This window comes from Schistocerca gregaria, chromosome 4 (assembly GCF_023897955.1).
Source record: "Schistocerca gregaria isolate iqSchGreg1 chromosome 4, iqSchGreg1.2, whole genome shotgun sequence".
In the NCBI taxonomy this organism is placed as follows: Eukaryota; Metazoa; Arthropoda; class Insecta; order Orthoptera; family Acrididae; genus Schistocerca; species Schistocerca gregaria.
The window spans coordinates 303,816,097-303,836,585 of record NC_064923.1 but is presented as its reverse complement, the minus strand read 5'-3'; the positions used below and the strand labels follow the sequence as shown (position 1 = coordinate 303,836,585).

The 20,489-nt window shown below is 41.8% G+C and overlaps 1 protein-coding gene across 1 annotated transcript in view; it reads right to left on the bottom strand.

The window, feature by feature from the left end:
• The window catches only part of LOC126266703 (uncharacterized), a 348,549-nt gene extending 331,888 nt beyond the window's left edge, over nucleotides 1–16,661 (bottom strand). The window contains exons 1-3 of the mRNA XM_049971146.1: nucleotides 16,614–16,661; nucleotides 1,345–1,494; nucleotides 601–909 (exon numbers count right to left, since the gene is read on the bottom strand). Coding sequence (XP_049827103.1) covers nucleotides 601–909; nucleotides 1,345–1,471 — 436 coding nt within the window. The 5' untranslated portion in view covers nucleotides 1,472–1,494; nucleotides 16,614–16,661. The remainder of the gene's footprint in view (nucleotides 1–600; nucleotides 910–1,344; nucleotides 1,495–16,613) is intronic.
• Between the last annotated feature and the right edge of the window lie 3,828 nt (nucleotides 16,662–20,489).

Here is a 20,489-nt window from a genome sequence, read left to right as displayed (position 1 = left end):
CAACAAAAACACGCACAAGAGAATGATTATTGTTCTATAACAAAATTATTTATCAACAGTGCAAATTAATCCATTCCCACAAAAGTCTATTACAAAAGATATATTCTGCTAGCCCTGTTTTGGCATACATTTGTAACTTCATTCAACAGATTCTCTACGATTGCTGTATTTTGCTTGCTTACTCCAATTATTAATTTTTATGAGTAGTATCATTTGTTTCAATGTCTGAATAGGAATTGTGCAGCAGGTTTTGATCTACTAAACATTTCCTGATTACCTATAGAACACACCATACAACAAGCCTTTCTGCTCTTGCCTATCACCTTCGATACGGGGAACTGAATTGATCATTCTTTTTTTTTTTTTTTTTTTTTTTGAACATTCATTCAGCTTCTCCTTTCTCTATTCTTTTCTTTGGCTCTATGTGACTATGTTAACTAACAAAATGTTGTGCACTATTGATTCTGATACAAATTATGTATTTGGTGAGCACTATTCTATATATATAAAACACACTCCAGTGGCATTCCTGATTACAGATCATGCGAATTATGATTTACTAAGCAAAAATGACTTATAAGTAAGCATGCTTCTGCCCACTTGTGGATTTCTGCTGTTCTCGGCATGACTTGATGCGTGCTGGTGGATGCTGTTTGTGAGAAACATGTTCATGCTGGCTGTATCGTTTCTGATTAAGACGCTCAGCAGAACAAAAACCAGGAAATGCTGGTATTGCATCTGCTGGAATGACTGCAACATGTTTTTTCAGCACCACATTGGTGGATGCGACTGATGAACTAACATCACTTCCCGATTCTTCAAAAGTGCACACATGCTGAGTAACTACTGGATCATTATTTCTCACACTCTCCCAGAATGCCAAGGGTTGAGAATGGGATGAACCATCTGCTGCAAAGTAAACAAATTTGAACAAACAATTTGCAATGTGGAAAACAGTGTTTCTCATTGAGCAATGGTTTACTCCCCCGTTCGTGATTTTTATGACAAGATTACTTTTATTTTCATATTTACAATATTATTTCATATTGTTACGTCTGTTCAATCTCTTTCCCTTACCAAATCATCATTTATAAACTGTTTTTCTGGTTTTAACAGGAAAATTACTTTCTATTATTAAATAGAGAGAGTTGTTCACTACTTAAGTCAAATTCAAAATATTATAAGCAATATTCTCAATATCAGCAATATTACTCAATGAAAAAAATAATAATTTTAATTTTTGTCACATGAGAAAATTGCATTAAGTGCCAAACTGAAATAAATAATGTAGAATTCTCTTGTGACTGCAAAGAAAACAAAAATCTGGACATTGTAAAATCTTACCTTCTTTTGAAATGCATACATATCTGGTAACGGCCGAAGGTGTTGGATTTGTTACAAATTTCTGTTTTCTTGGAACACCAGCAAAGGTATCAGAAATGTCTGTTGTATTCAGGAACTCTTTAGACATGAGTGCAAATGACACAATGTCACCTGCAACACATTTAATCGTGTGTTAAAATAAAACAAAAACACACCTGCAACACAGTTAATAGTGTTACAATAAAACAAAAACACAGCATACCAAAAAAGTGCAGAGAATGGGATTTTATCATACATTAACATGAGCTAACACTGCACTTTCACCATTAAAATAGGAATGAAGGTCAAATATGTATTTACAGATTACTGGAAATACAAATATTTTTTGTGTTTGACACAGAACTTCACAGTTTCTGCTTTTACATCTCGTACCACAGGTAGTCAGTCAATGTTAGCAACCATGTCTGCAGTACAAAACAGAATGGGTGGATTTTGCAAAACAGTCCTTTCATTACAAATCCAGGAGATATTCCTTTGTCCCATTCCAATTTACATTCTGTTTTTCTGTCAAAATTGTATTTAGTTCATGATATACCTGCGTACATGATTCCTTGACACACACATTACATTTCTTTTCCTTTTTTTTCTTTTTTTATTTGCAGAGCACATTTTAGGGAATTACCACCATCATATTACTTTGTAATTTACAGAATGGAACAATCACAGATTTTGAATATAGACATGTACCACAAGTGAAATGTGCGAGACATTTAACATCCAGAAGAAAGTATTTTCAAAATGTGCAATAGTGAATTAAAGTAATTCTTGCTATGCCAATCATCTTCCAGAAAATATCATTGAATCTTCAGGAAAATTAAATAAACAAAACAAATCATAACTTCTGATGAAATGATTAGCAGCAAAATACTTTACTTTGCAGACACCTTAAGGAAATTTAGATAGTCATGAGTATTTTGTTTCATCAGTAGTGAAACCATATGTTGGGCGAAAGAATTCTGCATTGAAACTTGCATAAAAAATTGAAGAATTTACAAGGAATGAATGCAATATTATTGTATATGAAGTGAAAAATATTACAAAAGGAACGTCATGTGTGCTTTCATTAACTTAAATTGGAAATATATTTTATACAGTAATGATCTTAAGTACAATACCATAAAGGAACAATGAACAAGAGTGGAGTGAATTTTAACTGCAAACATGCACCTGCCATGTATGCTGTATTGTGGAAATAATTATATTCCTCAAAAGTGATCACACCATATACTCACTCAATAATGACATAGAAGGCATGTGGATACTCAAATCACTCAACGAAGGTGTACTTGTTCGAACTTATGCATGTCAACTTAAGATTGCAATGAATTCTCGAGATGTACAGATCTGCAGAATCTGGCAGCCAGAAAAGCCACTCAGCAATGAAACCATGCCACAGACTGTCAGCCAATGCACTTTCAGCTCAGCAATGTCAGTAGAGGCCTGGTTCCGCAAGTCAACTGGAGGGGTATCATGTGGACCCCTGCTACATGACCAAGTGACATACTGGTTATGCCACGACTGATCATCACCCCTGCTCCAGATGTTTTGTCACAACTTCGATAGATGGGCTTTCTGCAACTCTCAGCATATGGAATGGGGGATTTAAACTACCACGACCAGCCTGACAAGGTGTCGTCACATTTGGTCTGTCTTGGTTGGTTGGTTGGTTTGAATGAAGGGACCAGACTACTAGGGCCATCAGTCCCTTTTTCCATGAACTTGAAACCCCCCACAAGGAATAAAAACAAACAATGGAGATGACAAGAGACAACACAGGACAAGAAAGACACAGACAGGGGACAAAAGGAATTAAAATCACACCGAGTGTGGCAGTGGTTGGCCGATCACAGAAACTAAAAAGGAAAAGCCAACCACCAAGGAATGCATTACAAATCCCAGTCTAAAATCGTAGGCTAAAGGCCAGACTCAACACAAAAAAGGACAAACACTTAGAGCAAGGGATAAAAACCCCCCTGAACGAATAAAACTCTAAACTAAATCTGCCATCACAATGTCATCCGATAAAAGTGGAGCAAGCATGTCAGGCAGTGCAAACGTCTGAGCGGAGTTAAAAGTGGGCAGTCCAACAAGATGTGGAACACCATCAAAGCTGACCCCCAACGACATAAAGGTGGGTCCTAGCGGCGCAATAAATAGCTGCGTGTTACCCATGTGTAATGCATAGATGGCAGAGGACAACAGAGTCCTTGCGAGAGACCCGCAAGGAGGAGCGACACGCACCGGTAGCCTCCTTGATGGCCCGAAGTTTGGTGGGTGAAGGAATCATGTGCCATTTTTCACCCAAGGTGGGAAGTTCCTTCTGCTGCAAAACTGACCTGAGGTCACTCTCCGAAAGGCCTATCTCCAAAGCTGATGCAGCGACAGCCTGTTTGGCCAGCGTGTCAACATGATCATTTCCCGGGATGCCGACAAGCCCCTGGGTCCACACAAAGACCACAGAGCGGCTGCAATGGGCAAGAGTATGGAGGGACTCCTGGACAGCCAGCACCAAACGAGAGCGACAGTAACATTGGTCGATAGCTCCGATAGCTCATAAACCGCTCAGGGAGTCACTGCAGATAATGAAGGACTCACCTGAGCAGAAGCGGATATACTCTAGGGCACGAGAGATGGCAACCAGCTCAGCAGTGAAAATACTGCGGCCAGCTGGCAATGAGTGTTGTTCATAATGATCCCCTAGAGTAAGAGCATAACTGACACGACCAGCAACTATCGAACCGTCAGTATAGACAACATGAGAGCCTTCAAACGTAGCAAGGATTGAAAGAAAGCAGCGGCGGAGGGCCTCAGGAGGGATTGAGTCCTTTGGACCCTGTGCCAAATTGAGCCAAAGGCATAGGCGGGGCACACACCACGGCGGTATACACAGAGGGTCCCGGAAAAGAGGTGGAAGATGGAAAACCTCAAGCCCAGAGACAAGAGCTCTGATGTGACGTGATCATACACCCAGACTGTGACCGCCGTTCCGGAAGATAGCCGACCAACTGAGGGAAAAGGAGATGATAATTGGGATGCCCAGGCAAGCTACAAACGTGTGTAGCTTAAGTGGCCAGTAATCGTTGGCGCCGCAACCGCAATTGAGGGACACCTGCCTCCACAAGTACACTATTGACAGGGCTTGTCTGGAAAGCTCCAGTGGCGAATTGGATCCTGCTGTGAAGGATGGGGTCCAGCAACCACAATGCAGAAGGTGATTCTGAACCATAAGCCAGGCTCTAGACAGGACTGAATTAATGCCTGGTACAGCCTTAGAAGGGTAGAGCTATCGGCACCCCAGCTGGTGTGACTCAAGCAATGAAGAGCATTAAGATGCCGCCAGGATGTTTGCTTAAGCTGCTGATTATGAGGCAGCCAAGTTAACCGGTTATCGAAAATCAATCCCAAAAACCGATGCATCTCTACCACAGCAAGGGCTTCGCCATCAAGATAAAGCCATGGCTCAGGGTGAACAGTGCGTCACCGGCAGAAATGCATAACGCAGGTCTTGGCAGCCGAAAATTGGAAGCCATGCGCTAGTGCCCAAGACCGTGCCTTTCAGATAGCACCCTGCAGCTGCCATTCAACAGCTGCAATGCCAGTGGAGCTATAGTATAGGCAGAAGTCATCAGCATACAAGGAAGATGAGACAGATGTTCCCACCACTGCAGTGAGCCCACTAATTGCAATCAAAAAGAGGCAGACACTTAAGACAGGTCCTTGCGGTAGTACATTCTCCTGAACTTGGGAGGAACTATTGGAGGCCGCAACTTGCAGATGGAAGGAATGAAGGGACAGAAAATTTTGTATGAAATTGGGAGCGGACCCCAAAGGCCCCAACCATGAAGTGTAGAGAGGATGCAATGTCGCCATGTCGTATCATATGCCTTCCGCATGTCAAAAAAGACGGCAACCAGATGCTGACGGTGGGCAAAGGCTATACAGATGGCAGACTCCAGGCACACAAGATTATCAGTGGCAGAGCGGCCCTTATGCAATCCACCCTGAGACAGAGCCAGAAAGCCCCGAGACTCAAGAAGCCAACTCAATCTCTGGTTCACCATGCGTTCGAGCAACTTGCAAAGAATGTTGGTGAGGCTAATGGAGCGGTAGCTGTCCACCTCTAGTGGGTTCTTGCCAGGTTTCAACACGGGGATTACGATGATTTCCCACCACTGTGACAGAATCTCACCCTCAACCCAGATACGGTTGAAAAGGTCTAGGAGGCATCGCTGGCAGTCCACCGAGCAGTGTTTGAGCATCTGACAGTGGATACGATCTGGCCTGGGAGCCGTATCAGGCCAAGTGGCTAGGGCACTTTGGAATTCCCACTCACTGAATGGAGCGTGTGAAATGAAAGGCTCCGACATTCCAACCCCTCTTTCAGGGAGTGAAAGGCCAGTGGGTAATTCACAGAAGTGGAGCAGTTTGCAATTGCGTCGTAGCCATTAAAGACTGCTCCATTCAGTGAAAGTGCAGGTACTCTGACGGGGGTCTGATAGCCACAGAGTCGCCTAATCTTGGCCCAAACCTGCGATGGAGAGGTATGGAGGCCAATGGTGGAGACATACCTTTCTGAGCACTCCTGCTTGCATTGGCGAATGAGGTGACGGGCTTGCGCATGGAGCCGTTTAAAGGCGATGAGGTGTTCCAATGAGGGATGCCACTTGTGACGCTGGAGTGCCCGCCTGCGATCTCGGGCGACCACCAAGGCACAGTCCTCCGTCGAGGGGACCCAGAAGAACAGGGAATGGCAGATTCTGCGGTAGTAATGATGCCGGTGGTGACCGAGTGAACCACCGCATTAATGGTGTCATTGGAAAGAGGCTTAATAGTGGCAATCGAAGTGAACAAGTCCCAGTCAGCCTTATTCATAGCCCATCTGCAGGGGCACCCAGAAGAGTGCTGCTGTGGCAGTGACAGAAAGATTGGAAAGTGGTCACTACCGCACAAGTCGTTTATTTAAAAGAGAAAGGTCGAGCTGTGCCAATACTTGCTCAACGGTGCTGCCTCGGCCTGTTGCAACTGATCCACCCCAGTCGCCCAGTAACAGAAAAGGTGGCAGCAATTGGGCCATCAGCGCAGCCAGGACACGCTGTGGGACATCACCATCCAGTGGAAAATAGAGACTATAGACAGTAACAGCCTGAGGTGTCCACACCCGAACAGCGACAGCCTCTAAAGGTGTTTGTAGAGGGACAGACTCGCTGTAAACAAAGTGAATGATGTAGATGCAGATGCTACCAGATACCCTCTCATAAGCTGCCTGGTTCCTATGATAACCCCGACAGCCACGGAGGGCGGGGGTTTGAATCGCCAGAAACCAAGTTTCTTGAAGAGCAATGAAGAGGAAACGGTGAAGGCTGAGAAGTTGTCATAGCTCAGCAAGATGGTGGAAAAAAACTGCTGCAGTTCCACCGGAGAATGACATTGTTCATGGCCGAGAAAGGCATGAAGGGATCGAGGAGGCAGATAAAGCGGCTGGGTCACCTGCTACCACCGATTGAGTATCTGTGCAAGTGACATCCATTGTGTCAGAGTCCAGCGAGATCTTGCTCCTTGAAGGCCAAGATGAAGGCACCGGTAGCAATCTGATTATCCTTCGGACCCCGATCAACGCGACAGACGAAATGAACACCTCAACGCGCTAAACGGGTGCGCAGTTCGGCATCAGACTGCAAAAGAAGGTCCCTATGGAAAATAATACCCTGGACCGTATTTAAACTGTTATGGGGTGTGATGGTAACTGAAACATCCCCCAACTTGTCACAAGCAAGTAACTTTTGTGACTGGGCATAGGATGCCGTTTTTATCAATACTGACTGAGCACAATTTGGACAAGCCCTCCATCTCCACAAACTTGTCCTCTAAATGCTCTACGAATAACTGAGGCTTTGTTGACATGAAAGACTCCCCATCAGCTCTCGTACAAATTAGGAACCGGGGCAAATAATTGTCACTGCCATCCACAGCCTTACGCTCCGCCTACGGTGTGGCCAGGGAGGGTAACGATTTGGGATCATATTTCTGAGCATTGAATTGAGCCCAAGAATGCTTAGAGACTGCTGTTGGCTGGCCACCAGCAAGAGATTATGTAGCACACTTCATTGTGGGTCATCCGCCCTGATGCCACCCACTCCAACCAAGGACCCTCTCCACGGGCACCACCCAGCATCAGCAAGGGCCACCTGGCAGGACGGCCATTGTTGGGAGTCCTAATTCCGCAGGGAGATAGGCATCTACTCCTTGGCATATATGGGGAGTTAACGGCGCAGGCATTAGCAGAGCGATCCCTGTGTTGTCAGGGGGCTTCAACCAACAGAGTACATGGCGGCCCCACCACAACGGACTGGCTACCATGCTGAATATTAGGTGCAAGGAAGTCCATGGTCGTCGTCTCTGCAAAAAGCAACACTGTGTAGTGTGTGGTGTAAAACACACCCAGGAATGTATCCTTGCCCAAGAAATGGAGAACGAGCAGGACGGCAATATGATGACGAGAAAGCTGGCTAAAGGTCTCAATGCACGATGGACACAATGCACCATGTAAGGCACCCATCCCCAATTTGCTTGCTCTTCAGAAGAATTTGGAAATATGGAGGTCAAACCCGATAGGGGACCATCACTTATAAGCTAAAACGTTTCAGACTCCTTTTAGTCGCCTCTTACAACAGGAAGGAAAACTGTGGGCCTATTCTAGCCCCTGAACCTGCAGGTGGGTCTGGGCTGTCTGATGATGCACAGCCTGTGTCAGTTGTTGCTGCACCTATGACACTGTCTCCACAGAGCTGCAACCATATGACCACTGCTTGCATGTCCAACCTAGCCACACAGAAGTCACCTCCATGCCACACCACCACCCAGCAGCCATCTGCTGCCATCCACTGTCATGCCGTGGTAGTCAGGCCACCGTTGCCGTCCATGGGGAATGCCTGTGTCAGTGCACCTGTACCAACATGCCAGGCACAGGAGATCCATCCCACTGTTAGTTTCAGGTGCATTGAACCACATCTGTTAGTGTCTGTTGATAAAGTGTTCCGATAACTGATTTGCTGCATTCATTGCCTGGACCTCTGCCAACCTCCAGCAGAGAACCACTCAGCCAATCCTATCCTATATTACACTTGCTACAGTATTGGTGTCAGAATATCTGCTGGGACTGGAAATGGTCATCCAACAGAGCCTTGAAGAGAAGACGGTGCAGCAGCAGTCATTTTCAACGTTAGTTTGCAAGTAAGTGTCGGCAATATTTTTTTTGGCCTGTCTGGTTATTTTTGTCCTTTCCTTTATCTATGAGTAGACTGTATGCTATACTGAGCAAAATCTCTGTCAGTGAGAAATCAACAACCCAGGAGGCAATTCAGCATATACTAAAAATAAGGTAGCTATGGTCAGAGCTGACACGAAGCTATGAGTACAGAAGCGAATCATTTGAAAGGTCAAAGAATGGAAGGCTCATCTTCGGACGTGTCTTCACCTATCCTTCATGCTGGTACAGTCTCATTGGTGGCACCAATCCAGGTAAATCTGGGAAAGGCATTTTTGTCTTCATAGGTAGTTTGCATATGGCCTGACACACAAGATCCCTTTTTGACCCCCTCGCCTGACAGTACCAGAATGGTGCAATTACTTAAGTGAGTAGTTTGCAGCTGAAGCCAATAGATTTGGAACCGAGAAGGGGAACTGCCTTCTAAAAATATTACATTCTTGTCCAAACTGCAGCGAGAAACCGAACAGTATTCCTGGAGTGATGAACAGTTGTTGGGTGCAGTTCATTTAAAACTGTAGGGGATGCTACAACACGCCAGGGCAATGAAAAATTGCAGGTTGCTTAGACCTTCGCAGAGTTTCAGGAAGAAAATATGTTACCTAATGGCATTATCATGAACAACTTAATGGTGAAACAAAGAAGGAAGCAAAATCATTAGAGTGTTGTGTGGACTGCATCAGAAGAATCAGGGTCGATATGTATGAATTAATGAATGACGATCATGTCAATAAAGCCAATTTCATCAAGCAGAACAACGAGTGGTTGATGCTTTTTTGCAGTGTCTTCCTTCCGAAGTGCTGCAGAAGGTATGGAAAGAGCTTCTGATAACTTTGGATGAAGCAGCAGCAGCAAATGCAGTCGCATTGACAAACTGGTTCATTGACTAGACCAAGGGTAAAGCAAGAAGTGTTTAATGCACAGGCTGTATGTTATAGACGTCTTTCTCTTAGGCATGTTCAAAAGTTCTGTATGAAGCCACAATATTTGAGGTGCAAGCAAATGGGCACTCTGTTAGAAAATGTCCATAGGCACTAAGATGATGGAGTCAATGAAACACTTGTGCCCCTGTTTTAAACAGAACAGAGGCACTGTGACTGCTGTGCAACACTCCCAGTAAATTCGAGTAAGGGACACCATGGGGCAAAATCAGTGGCAGATACATGTCTATTCAGTTGTGTAAAAGGTAGGTCACATAAGCTGTTGTTACATACAGGATCACAGATACCCATGGCTGGCCAGAGTATATTGAGTACAATGAATTTGAGCCCATTGTGCTGTAGGTTAATTGGTGTGGGTGGTAAAAGTGTGAATTCTCTCAGTTCCACACTGTTGGGTTTCTGAGTTGGAAGGAGAGACTTTCAAGTGTGTGTGTAAGTTCTTCCTACCATGGGCTTTAGCTATGGTGTCACTTTGGGTCTGGACTTTCTGATTAAACATCACACCCAAAGTGATTTACAGCAGCACATAGTAGAGCTGGGCAAGACATAATTCAGTCTAGGTTTTATGGTTGAAAGAACCAAACTGTCGCAAGGAATACCCGAGATGTTGGTTAAACCTATTAAACTGCAAACACAATCTCTGAATTTGACTTGCAGGATACGATACCGAAAGTTACAGTAGGACTGGTCTGAGTGAATGTAGAAGCTGCTACGCCGATTAATACAATACATGGCAACAAGGTACTGGATGCAACACAATGTTTCATACAAGGTAGTTTGTCACAAGTGCAGGAGTTAGATGGTAGCCGAGTAGCATGCATCTGTAAAGATAACTTTCATTTAGAGGACGTGAGGATATCGAAAGAAACACTGAAATCTAACTAAGAAGTCTTATACAATGAATTAGAAAGGTATTTAAATGCAGAATACTTAAAGCTGGAACAGTTTGTCAATTTACCTGTACTAAGTGAAAAAGTGATGCACCTGAAAGGACGTGATATAGAAGATACGTTAAGTTATTGGAGGAATGTGTAGCCTCATTTAACCCATCTGCACCATTGCCAGCAACTCCTCTGGTGCAACACAGAAACAGGTCAAGAGTCGCAGTCAGAAAGCTTCTCCAGTCCCACTGCTATTGAGATCTAGATCTAGATCTACATCTACACTCCACAAACTACCATCAGGAGCAATGCAGAGGGTAAATCCTATTGTAGCAGTCATTAGGGTTTCTTTCTATTCCATTCATGTATGGAGTGTAGGAAGAATGACTGTTTGAATGCAAGTATGCATGCAGTAATTATTCTAACTGTATCCTCATGATCCCCATGTGAGCAATACGTAAGAGGTCGTAATATGTCCCTTGGGTAACCATCTAAAGCTGCTTTTTGAAACTTTTTTAATAGACTTTCTCGGGGTAGTCTACAACTGTCTTGAAGACTCTTCAAGTTCAGGTTCTTCAGCATCTCTGTGAGACTCTCCATCGATTAAAAAAAAACCTGCAACCTTTTGTTCTGCCTTCTCTGTATACATTCAGTATCCTCTGTTAGTCCTATCTGGTACAGGTCACATCCACTTGAGCAATATTCTATAACAGGTCGCACGAGTTATTTGTAAGCAATCTCTATTGGACTGACAGCCTTTCCCCTGTATTCTACCAATAAACTGAAATCCACCATCTGCTTTAACCATGGCTGATTCTATGTGATCATTCCATTGCATATCCCTACGTACTGTTACAACCAGGTATTTGTATGAGTTGGCCAAGTCCAACAGTGACTCATTGATATTAGAGTCATAGGATACTACATTTTTTGTTTTGCGAAGTGCAAAAGTTTCACATTTCTGAACATTTAGAGCAAGTTGAAAATCTCTGAGCCATGTTGAAATCCTATCAAGATCTGACTGAATATTTATGGAGCTTGTCTCAGATAGTACTTGATTATATTTTATTTACTTATTTGTTTATTTAACCTGATCAGATTAGGGCCATCAGGCCCTCTCTTACATCGGACCAGTGTTCCACACATGCAGCATTTCACACATCAGAGTTACATCATGAACATAGTTTAGATGAGAATATTAGATTACTCTAGTGACAATATGAATAAAAAGTAGTGACTAAGACCTAATAAATTAAATGCTGACAGTATTTTTACAGCAGGTGCTATACATACAGATTATGAATAAAAGCAATAATAAGCAATAATAATAGATAACTATCATCTGCAAACAGCACAATTTTACTATTAATATGGTCTGCAAGGTCATTAATTTACAACATGAACACCAAAGGTCCCAACCCACTTCCCTGGGGCGCACCTAAAGTTACTTCTCCATCGGATGATGAATCTTCTTCCAAGATAACATGCTGTGTCCTAAGGGGTACCATTATTTGCGGCACGTTTGAACTGCTGACAATTAATAGACTCCTACCCTTTTGCATTTGCCTTCTCCTGACACCAGACAAAACGGTTTCCCCAGAACAGGTGAAGAGAATCCTACTGGCTCGGTTTCAGTTTAAGACAGCACCCCAGAACTGTTGTTTGGGGGATCAGTACAGCACCCTGAGTGCTTCCTGGTCCCCATCCACCCTGTATAGGATGCCTAAATCTACCGTTGACACACCTCTCACAGTCAAGTGAGTGAGTAATGACACGTCCTGTACTTTCTGCAGTGAAGGCAGGATCCATAGGAGAGGGTAGCACTTGAGGTACCTCTGGTACAAGTATCACAAGAACATGACACTCAGGAGCTCTTCCAACACACCGATTTGCCTGCCAATCGTTTGACAGTAGTCAGGGCGATTTACAAACATCAACCAACTTATACCCTGTTAGAGACCACCACTCACAGTGGGGCTGCATTCTGGCATGCTACGAGAAGGCATGCCTAATCGCTACATTCAAACTCCACACTGCAATATCACTGAAAGATTAGGATCTGCAGAACTGTAATGCTACGTATGGCCCTTCCAATGCAGAGAGGCAGGAGAGGGGCGGGAGAGGGGGAATTGTGAATTGAGCTGTACAAACCATCATACATTGTGTCAGTGGTTAAAGAGAGGAGCCTGAAATAGCAAATAATACATTGAGTAGGCCAGATGACCAGGAAAGTTGGAGAAGAAGACATCAGAGGTACCAGACAAAGGAAAAAACCATATCTGAGGTGGGTTGATGGGATAAGAGAGGATATGAGTATGATGGGACTACCTGGAGAAGAATGTATGGATTGAAGAAAATGAAGGAGGCCATGGTTTGTTTGGCTGACCTAGTAAATAAGTACACAGTTTGGAAAGATATAAACAATACTAGCAGCACTGACAAAGTAAATAAGTGTGTAACAATATGTGGAGAAGGTGAAGTTTCTGAGCCCATAAATCCATGAGTATTGATGTGCAACAATGGCTCCAGGCCTATGAAGTCTGTTTAGCTTCGGTGGGATATACAAAATTCAGTGATTTTTACACGACACGCAACAGGAAGGCAGCCTGATTTTGCAGTCAGCTGCTGTCACCAGCAGAGAGTGAATACCTAAAAATTAACAGACCTTCCTTTTGTAAGGAAACACTACACAATAATATAATTACACACACACACACACACACACACACAGCAATTAATTTTCCTTACAAAAGGAAGGTCTGTTAATTTTTAGACATTCACTCTCTGCTGGTGACAGCAGCTGACTGCAAAATCATGCAGCCCAGACACTTCTTCCATATCACTGATACGTGAGCCACTTGATATCATTTTTCGTTGTTGTAATTATGAGTTCATTAGAAAATAAAACTTTTAAGAAACAGAAAATAACATCACAGTGTAAGATTCTTCGACCTCTCTAGGAATAATTCATGACAAAATAGTTCATGGATGAGAGGTCAGCTGTCAGTTTCTAAGGGGACACAAATATTTGGCAAAGGACTACATTGCAATCATCTGGTGCGCAAATGAACTGAGTGCCTAGGACAAGCATGGGCCTGATTAACATACTTAGTTAAGCTCATGGGCCACCTTGTCACAGCACATCATCAGAACTGTAGCATCCATGATGTTAATGTTTATGGGGTAATGCACCGAAATGAATGACACAAATTTCCCTATATGCCATGCCAACAAATTATGCCTAAAAATACTCTCTCCACAGCCTCCTCCTGCCCCATCATGCCCCCCCCCCCCCTCTCTCTTGCCTCTCCCCCCCCCCCCCCCAACCAAGAATTTCTTCTGTAGGTCAGATCAAGAGCAATCGCAGGCCACATCCAGCCCAAGGGTTGCTGGTTGCCTATCTGTAGCCTAGGAGCTTCTGTGGCACTGTCATCTCGTAACCTCTTCCCTCCTTTTCTGATTTCTCACGTGTCACATCCACATCACTTCGGGAAGACACGAATCACAGCATAAAAAGGTTTCACAAGCTGCTGCAGCAATGGGGGAGCTGTATTATGAATGCCTTTGCATGATACCATGAAAAATATGCGGTGAATAACATCACCAACATAATGCATCACACTGATATAGCAGCAGCCAGAAGACACAAGAGATGTGCTAATTTAGTCGTGGTATGGGAGAGAGTATGCTTTACAGGTTGGTGCCTGGAAGGATTAATGAAGAACTATTTAAAATACGTTTATAGCTGGATAGTCTAGGCATAGTGTCTATGGTTAGTAATCACAACATCTTTGGTGCAGAGGGGGAAGAGGGGGGGAGATGGGGGGAGAGGGGGGGAGATGGGGGGGAAGAGGGGGGGAGATGGGGGAAGAGGGGGGAAGAGGGGGGAAGAGGGGGGAAGAGGGGGGAAGAGGGGGGAAGAGGGGGAGAGGGGTGAGAGTATTTTTTTTTCTGTCTTATATATAGTTCTTTTATGGATATGCAAATAGTCTCCAGCACCTGCAATCAGAAGACATTTCAAAGAGTCCTTTTCACAAAACACATTGCAACTCTGTCAACTGTCAAATTTCTCACAAAAACACAGAACTCACTGGATGGTCTCAGGTTTCTTAGAAGCCTCTTCCATAAACAAATTCGTACTCAATACAGAAACCTTCAGTGAACAACCACGACAAAGAAATTGACAAGAAACTACAACAAAGTGTATGAAATATCTGCAATAATGAAAGTGAAAAGAAATAACTGCAAACGTAGAAAGAGATAAGAAATAACTGCAACAAAGCCAACAGAAATAAACATTGTAACAAAGAAATTAGTAAGAAACAACTTCAGTGAAAACATACAGTACGCTTGAAAGTTAAAAATGATTATTTTTTTTTAAATAAAACCTGCCCAACTTGAAAGTAGTCAAAATTTAATGAAGTGGCATTTTTGAAAAAAGTCTTTTTCCACAAATTGTAAAAAATTTCCGAGTGCTATAGTAAAATAACTTTCACAAATAAGTCCAAATGGGGGATTTCTTTGTAATCATAAAGCAATTATCATTCAAATAATAAAAAAAAAACCAAACAAAGTAGCTAGCACTGTTCCAGAGATAAAGCATTTTAAATTTTTTTCCCAACATTCACACCCTGTATTAGCTATATTTGCAATACACATTGACAGCTGGTTGTGATACAAAAGTTGATTCTACATATTTCCATTGATTAATGAGTTATGGAATCTCTTTGTTGGAAAATTTATTCTACATAGTCGATATTTTCAAAATAGTGAACTGAGTTACAAGTATTATGTCTGCTGTCCTCGCATCATCCTTCAGAGATCTCTTCAAAAAGCTGGGTACTTTACAAATAATTCACAATATATCTATTTATTAACGTTATTTGACGTTGCTAATGTTTGTTTCCATAAAAATAGTGAAGAGCATGAATATCACTCTCAGAGCAGAAACAACCTATGTTGGTACCAAGACTTCAAGATGTGCATGTAGACGCAGATGTACGGATTAACATTACTACAGAAAGGAGACTTATTTGTGGATAAAGTGCATTCAGTAACATACCAGAGCACATTTAATGTCATATTTATAATGTACTTTAGTTTTAGACTGGATTACAGAACTTTCTGTTGGCCATCTCTCCCTACTCCACTGAAGAGTAACTTCATAGAAACTTCTGAATTTAATGTTTTGCATTATTTTATAGTTAGAATCAGCACTGTAAAAAATTAGGCCTAATGCATAGTCATTTCACTGTACTACACTTTCATTTATATTTTTGCCTTTTTTCCACATCCAAGACGTGTCTCTCCACAGTCTCCATGGAATACAACTAAAGTAAAGGTGATTTGAAGTGCTTCATTCGGTCAGTAGACCTATGAAAGACTGTTTATAAAATAATACTACACTTCGATGTACTAAGTATGCTGTAATGATCCACTGGAAAAGTACGGCTGTGTGAAACACACATATAGAATCTCTTCCACCAAACTAAATCACTTGAAACGGCACATCAATCGCTTCTCCCCCATGAGTAAACTTAAATATGTAAACAATTAGTACTCGCAAAAATACCGGTACGGTTGTCTGCGGACGTACACGAAAGGATCCAGACAGCAAGAACAAAGCGTATTGGTACATTTCAGTGAACTACTCGTCTCCCTAATGTGCATACGTTCAAAGAACGACCAATACGCAGAAATTCACTGGATGTAGGCCCTTCGTACTAATGGAATTTCGATGAAAAAGGCTAATATTTGCTCAACGTTAATGACACCATGCACACCTTTTTTCGTTAATTTTTCTGGGTTGACAACATTGACAGTTTATACTTACAGCCTTGCTACAGTGAAAACATAGAAACAAAATGAAAAATCGGATATTTATTCTTGCGATCCTATAATTTTATACAAACAACATACGGGATTTCAACCCTCACAACTGCAGGTAATCCTACAGTAGCGAACTCCGATCTGGAGGGGCAAAGGACTGTAACAACAAATAAAATTTGCTCTGGCAACTGACGCCGGTGAATTATTTAACATTTTCCGCACTTACCATGTGTGGCTGACGAATATTAAAGCTAAATTCTTTCGTAAGTATTCATCCCGCTAAATCAAAATACTGTACACTATTTACAAAACTACCTTTGTGCAGACCGCTCAATTCAAACACGGCAGCAAGTTTTACTTGCCAAAGATAAAATTGGTCGTAAGTATTTATAAGATCTTTGCAGAATGACAGTTGAAACTTGCGACAGTTGCAGACAAGTAGCAAATGTACATTTGCACAAGTCACCAACGTTTAAGTCAAAAGCAAACGTGTGATTGGCTATTTTCCCACATCGTCCAGCCTCTTTGATTTCGAAAATCAGATTAAAAATATTTCATATCGTAAATCTTATTCTCTTTCAACAGATTTGTATTTTATTTACTAATACGAAGATATATTTAAGCGTTGACTGTTCAAGGTAATGAGTGAAATTATAGTAACAGCCAAAGAGAGCGTTTCTTCTGAACTATAAACGAAAACAGAAATTTGTCTAAGATTCTAAGATAAATGAAACATGTTTAAAACGGCCATACAATTATTTTTGCTCATAAGCAGAGAGAAAATTTATTTGTAGGGCAGTTCCATTGTTGTTAACTTTACTTGTATATCGAGAGCTTCTCCAAATAGCTATTTAGTGCATTTTGTTTGGACTTATTAAACATTTTTTCAGTTAAGTTTCTCTGACTATGTTCTTCTAAAAAAAAGAGCGGCTGGTCGTAATACAGTAACAACGACGTCGATTTTGATTCCCATTATAAACAGAATCTCCAATTAGTAATTTTATGTACGAATGCAATAGAAACGAGATACGGCTACACACCGAGACACCGTCAATCTCTTCAAAACCAAAAGTAATTAAAGGTTGCCGCATGCTTAAATACAGTGATTAACCAAAACATCACGACCACTGCGCATAGCGAGACTGAGTGCCGCCTGGCATGTGAAGCTGTTAGGAAAGAATATAAGCGGAGAACATACTAATGGGAAATCATTATGGTGGCGATACGGGTCGCTAATGACGTAAATGACTTCGACAAAGGGCACATTACTGTGCCCAGTGCCTGTGAATGAGCGTCTTGGAAATATGAAGTTAGTAGGCTGTTCACGCATTGCCGTCGTGAGCATCTATGGAAAGCGGTTGAAGGATGGCGACATCACGAACAGCTGACATGGTGGCTACAGAATGTGAAGATCGGAGACTTGCACGCTTTGGAAAGCAGGACAGGTAACAGAGTATAATGCTGATGATGGCACAAATCTTTCAAAGCACAATATTCAGCACATATTATTGAATATAGTGCTCCAGGCGATCCCTACATGTTCTTATGTTGACCTAAAGACATCGTCAGTTATGATCACAGTGGGCAACATATTCTCGAGATGGGATTGTAGATCTACATGACTACTCTGCAATTCACATTTAAGGGCTTGGCAGAGAGTTCATCGAACCACAATCATACTATCTCTCTACTATTCCACTCCCGAACAGCGAGCGGGAAAAACGAACACCTAAACCTTTCTGTTCGAGCTCTGATTTCTCTTATTTTATTTTGATGATCATTCCTACCTATGTAGGTTGGGCTCAACAAAATATTTTCGCATTCGGAAGAGAAAGTTGGTGACTGAAATTTCGTAAATAGATCTCGCCGCGACGAAAAACGTCTTTGCTGTAATGACTTCCATCCCAACTCGTGTATCATATCTGCCACACTCTCTCCCCTATAAAGTGATAATACAAAACGAGCTGCCCTTTTTTGCACCTTTTCGATGTCCTCCGTCAATCCTACCTGGTAAGGATCCCACACTGCGCAGCAATATTCTAACAGAGGACGAACGAGTGTAGTGTAAGATGTCTCTTTAGTGGACTTGTTGCATCTTCTAAATGTCCTGCCAATGAAACGCAACCTCTGGCTCACCTTCCCGACAATATTATCTATGTGGTATTTCCAAATGAAGTTGTTCCTAATTTTAGCACCCAGGTACTTAGTTGAATTGACAGCCTTGAGAATTGTACTATTTATCGAGTAATCGAATTCCAACGGATTTCTTTTGGAACTCATGTGGAACATCTCACACTTTTCGTTATTTAGCGTCAACTGCCACCTGACACACCATACAGCAATCTTTTCTAAATCGCTTTGCAACTGATACTGGTATTCGGATGACTTTACTAGACGGTAAATTACAGCATCACTGCGTTAGAGGAATGACGTTTCTTGTACACTAGGTCGATGGTCGTGTGAGGATACACCACCATCCACGTGTGCAGCTACTTGAAGCATATGCTGTGTAACAGATGAAGGCTGGTGGGGTCAGTATTATGTTATGGGTTTTCATGGCACCTTTAGTAGTAATCATAGGCCCTATGACAGTCAGGATCATGTGAAAATTATTGCAGACCACCTGCATCCAAAGATGTCTTCCTAGACATGATGGCTTATTTTAGTAGGATAACTGCCAATGTCACAAGCACAGAATCATACTATAGCAGTTTGAGGATAATGATACTGAAACTCTTTTTTAGTGTAAGATCAGTGTCCAGTGTGAAACTCAGCCAGGCAAGTACTAAAGATGTTAAAAAAGTTCAAGATACTCACAAAAGTAAAATGAAAAATGTTAGTATATTTCATAAAAATATTGGGGGATTGAAGAATAAAATTGATGAGCTTCTGCTTTGTTTAGAAGATATAGAAACTGAGAATGTAATAGATGTACTATGCCTGTCTGAGCATCACATTGTCACTGATATGCAAAAGGTTAGCATCAATGGGTACAAATTAGCTGCACATGTAAGTAGAGATAATATGATGAGAGGAGGAGTTGCCGTATATGTCAAAAGCTTCCACAGCGCAAAACATTTAGAAACTAAGAAATTTTGTGTAGAGCAACATATGGAAGCATGTGCCACTGAACTAAAACTAAATGATGGCACTTTCATAATTGTAACAGTGTATGGGTCCCCCTCAGTGAATCTCCAGCTATTTCTAGAAAACTTGGATGCTTTGTTGTGCTGTCTGTCAGACAGGGGGAAGCAAATTATCATTTGTGGGGATTTCAATGTTGATTCCCTTAAAGAGTGTAATAAGATGAATGACCTTGTAGTATTACTCAGTTCTTTCAATTTGAGCTCCGTCATTGATTTCCCTACTCGGATAACAAAGAACAGCAGGACATTGATAGATAACTTTTTTATAGACCAAGATAAGTTTAAGGACATAAATGCTTATCCTGTTGAGAACGGTCTTTCAGATCATGGTGCATAGCTAGTTACAGTACATGACATAGCTCCATGCAGTATATCAAATCAGAATTCCAAAGCAGTGATTTCAATTAACAATATAAATACTGCAAACTTTAGGGAAAGCCTACAGCAGCTAGACTGGGATGAAGTGTATATGGAACCCAATGCAAACTTGAAATATAAATTATTTCACGATACATTTTTAAGGGTATTTGAAAATTGTTTTCCCAAGAAAATAGTGAAACATAATTCCAAGAAAACATATAAAAAACCTTGGCTAACTAAAGGAATAAGAATATCTTGCAACCGTAAAAGAGAACTGTATCTAACAGCAAGAGGGAGTACTGACCCCGAAATTGTTCAATATTATAAAAAATTTGTGCGGTACTAAGAAAAGTTATTAAAAAGTCCAGAAGCATGTGTATCATGTCTGAGATCAGTAATTCTGATAATAAAATTAAAGCAATTTGGAATATTATTGAAAGGGAAACAGGGCAACCAAGAGCACAGGAAGACTTTAGTGCCATAAAACTGAATGACAAGTGTACTAACAAAAAATCTGAAATTGGAAATATTTTCAATAAACATTTTTTAAATGTTCTGGAGAAAGTAGGATCTAGATCTTCACTAGAAGAGGCAAGGCTTCTAATAGAAGAGGCCATACCTGTACAGTTTGAAACAACTGTATTTCCACGAACTTCTCCCTCTGAAATCAGTAAAAGCTCTTACG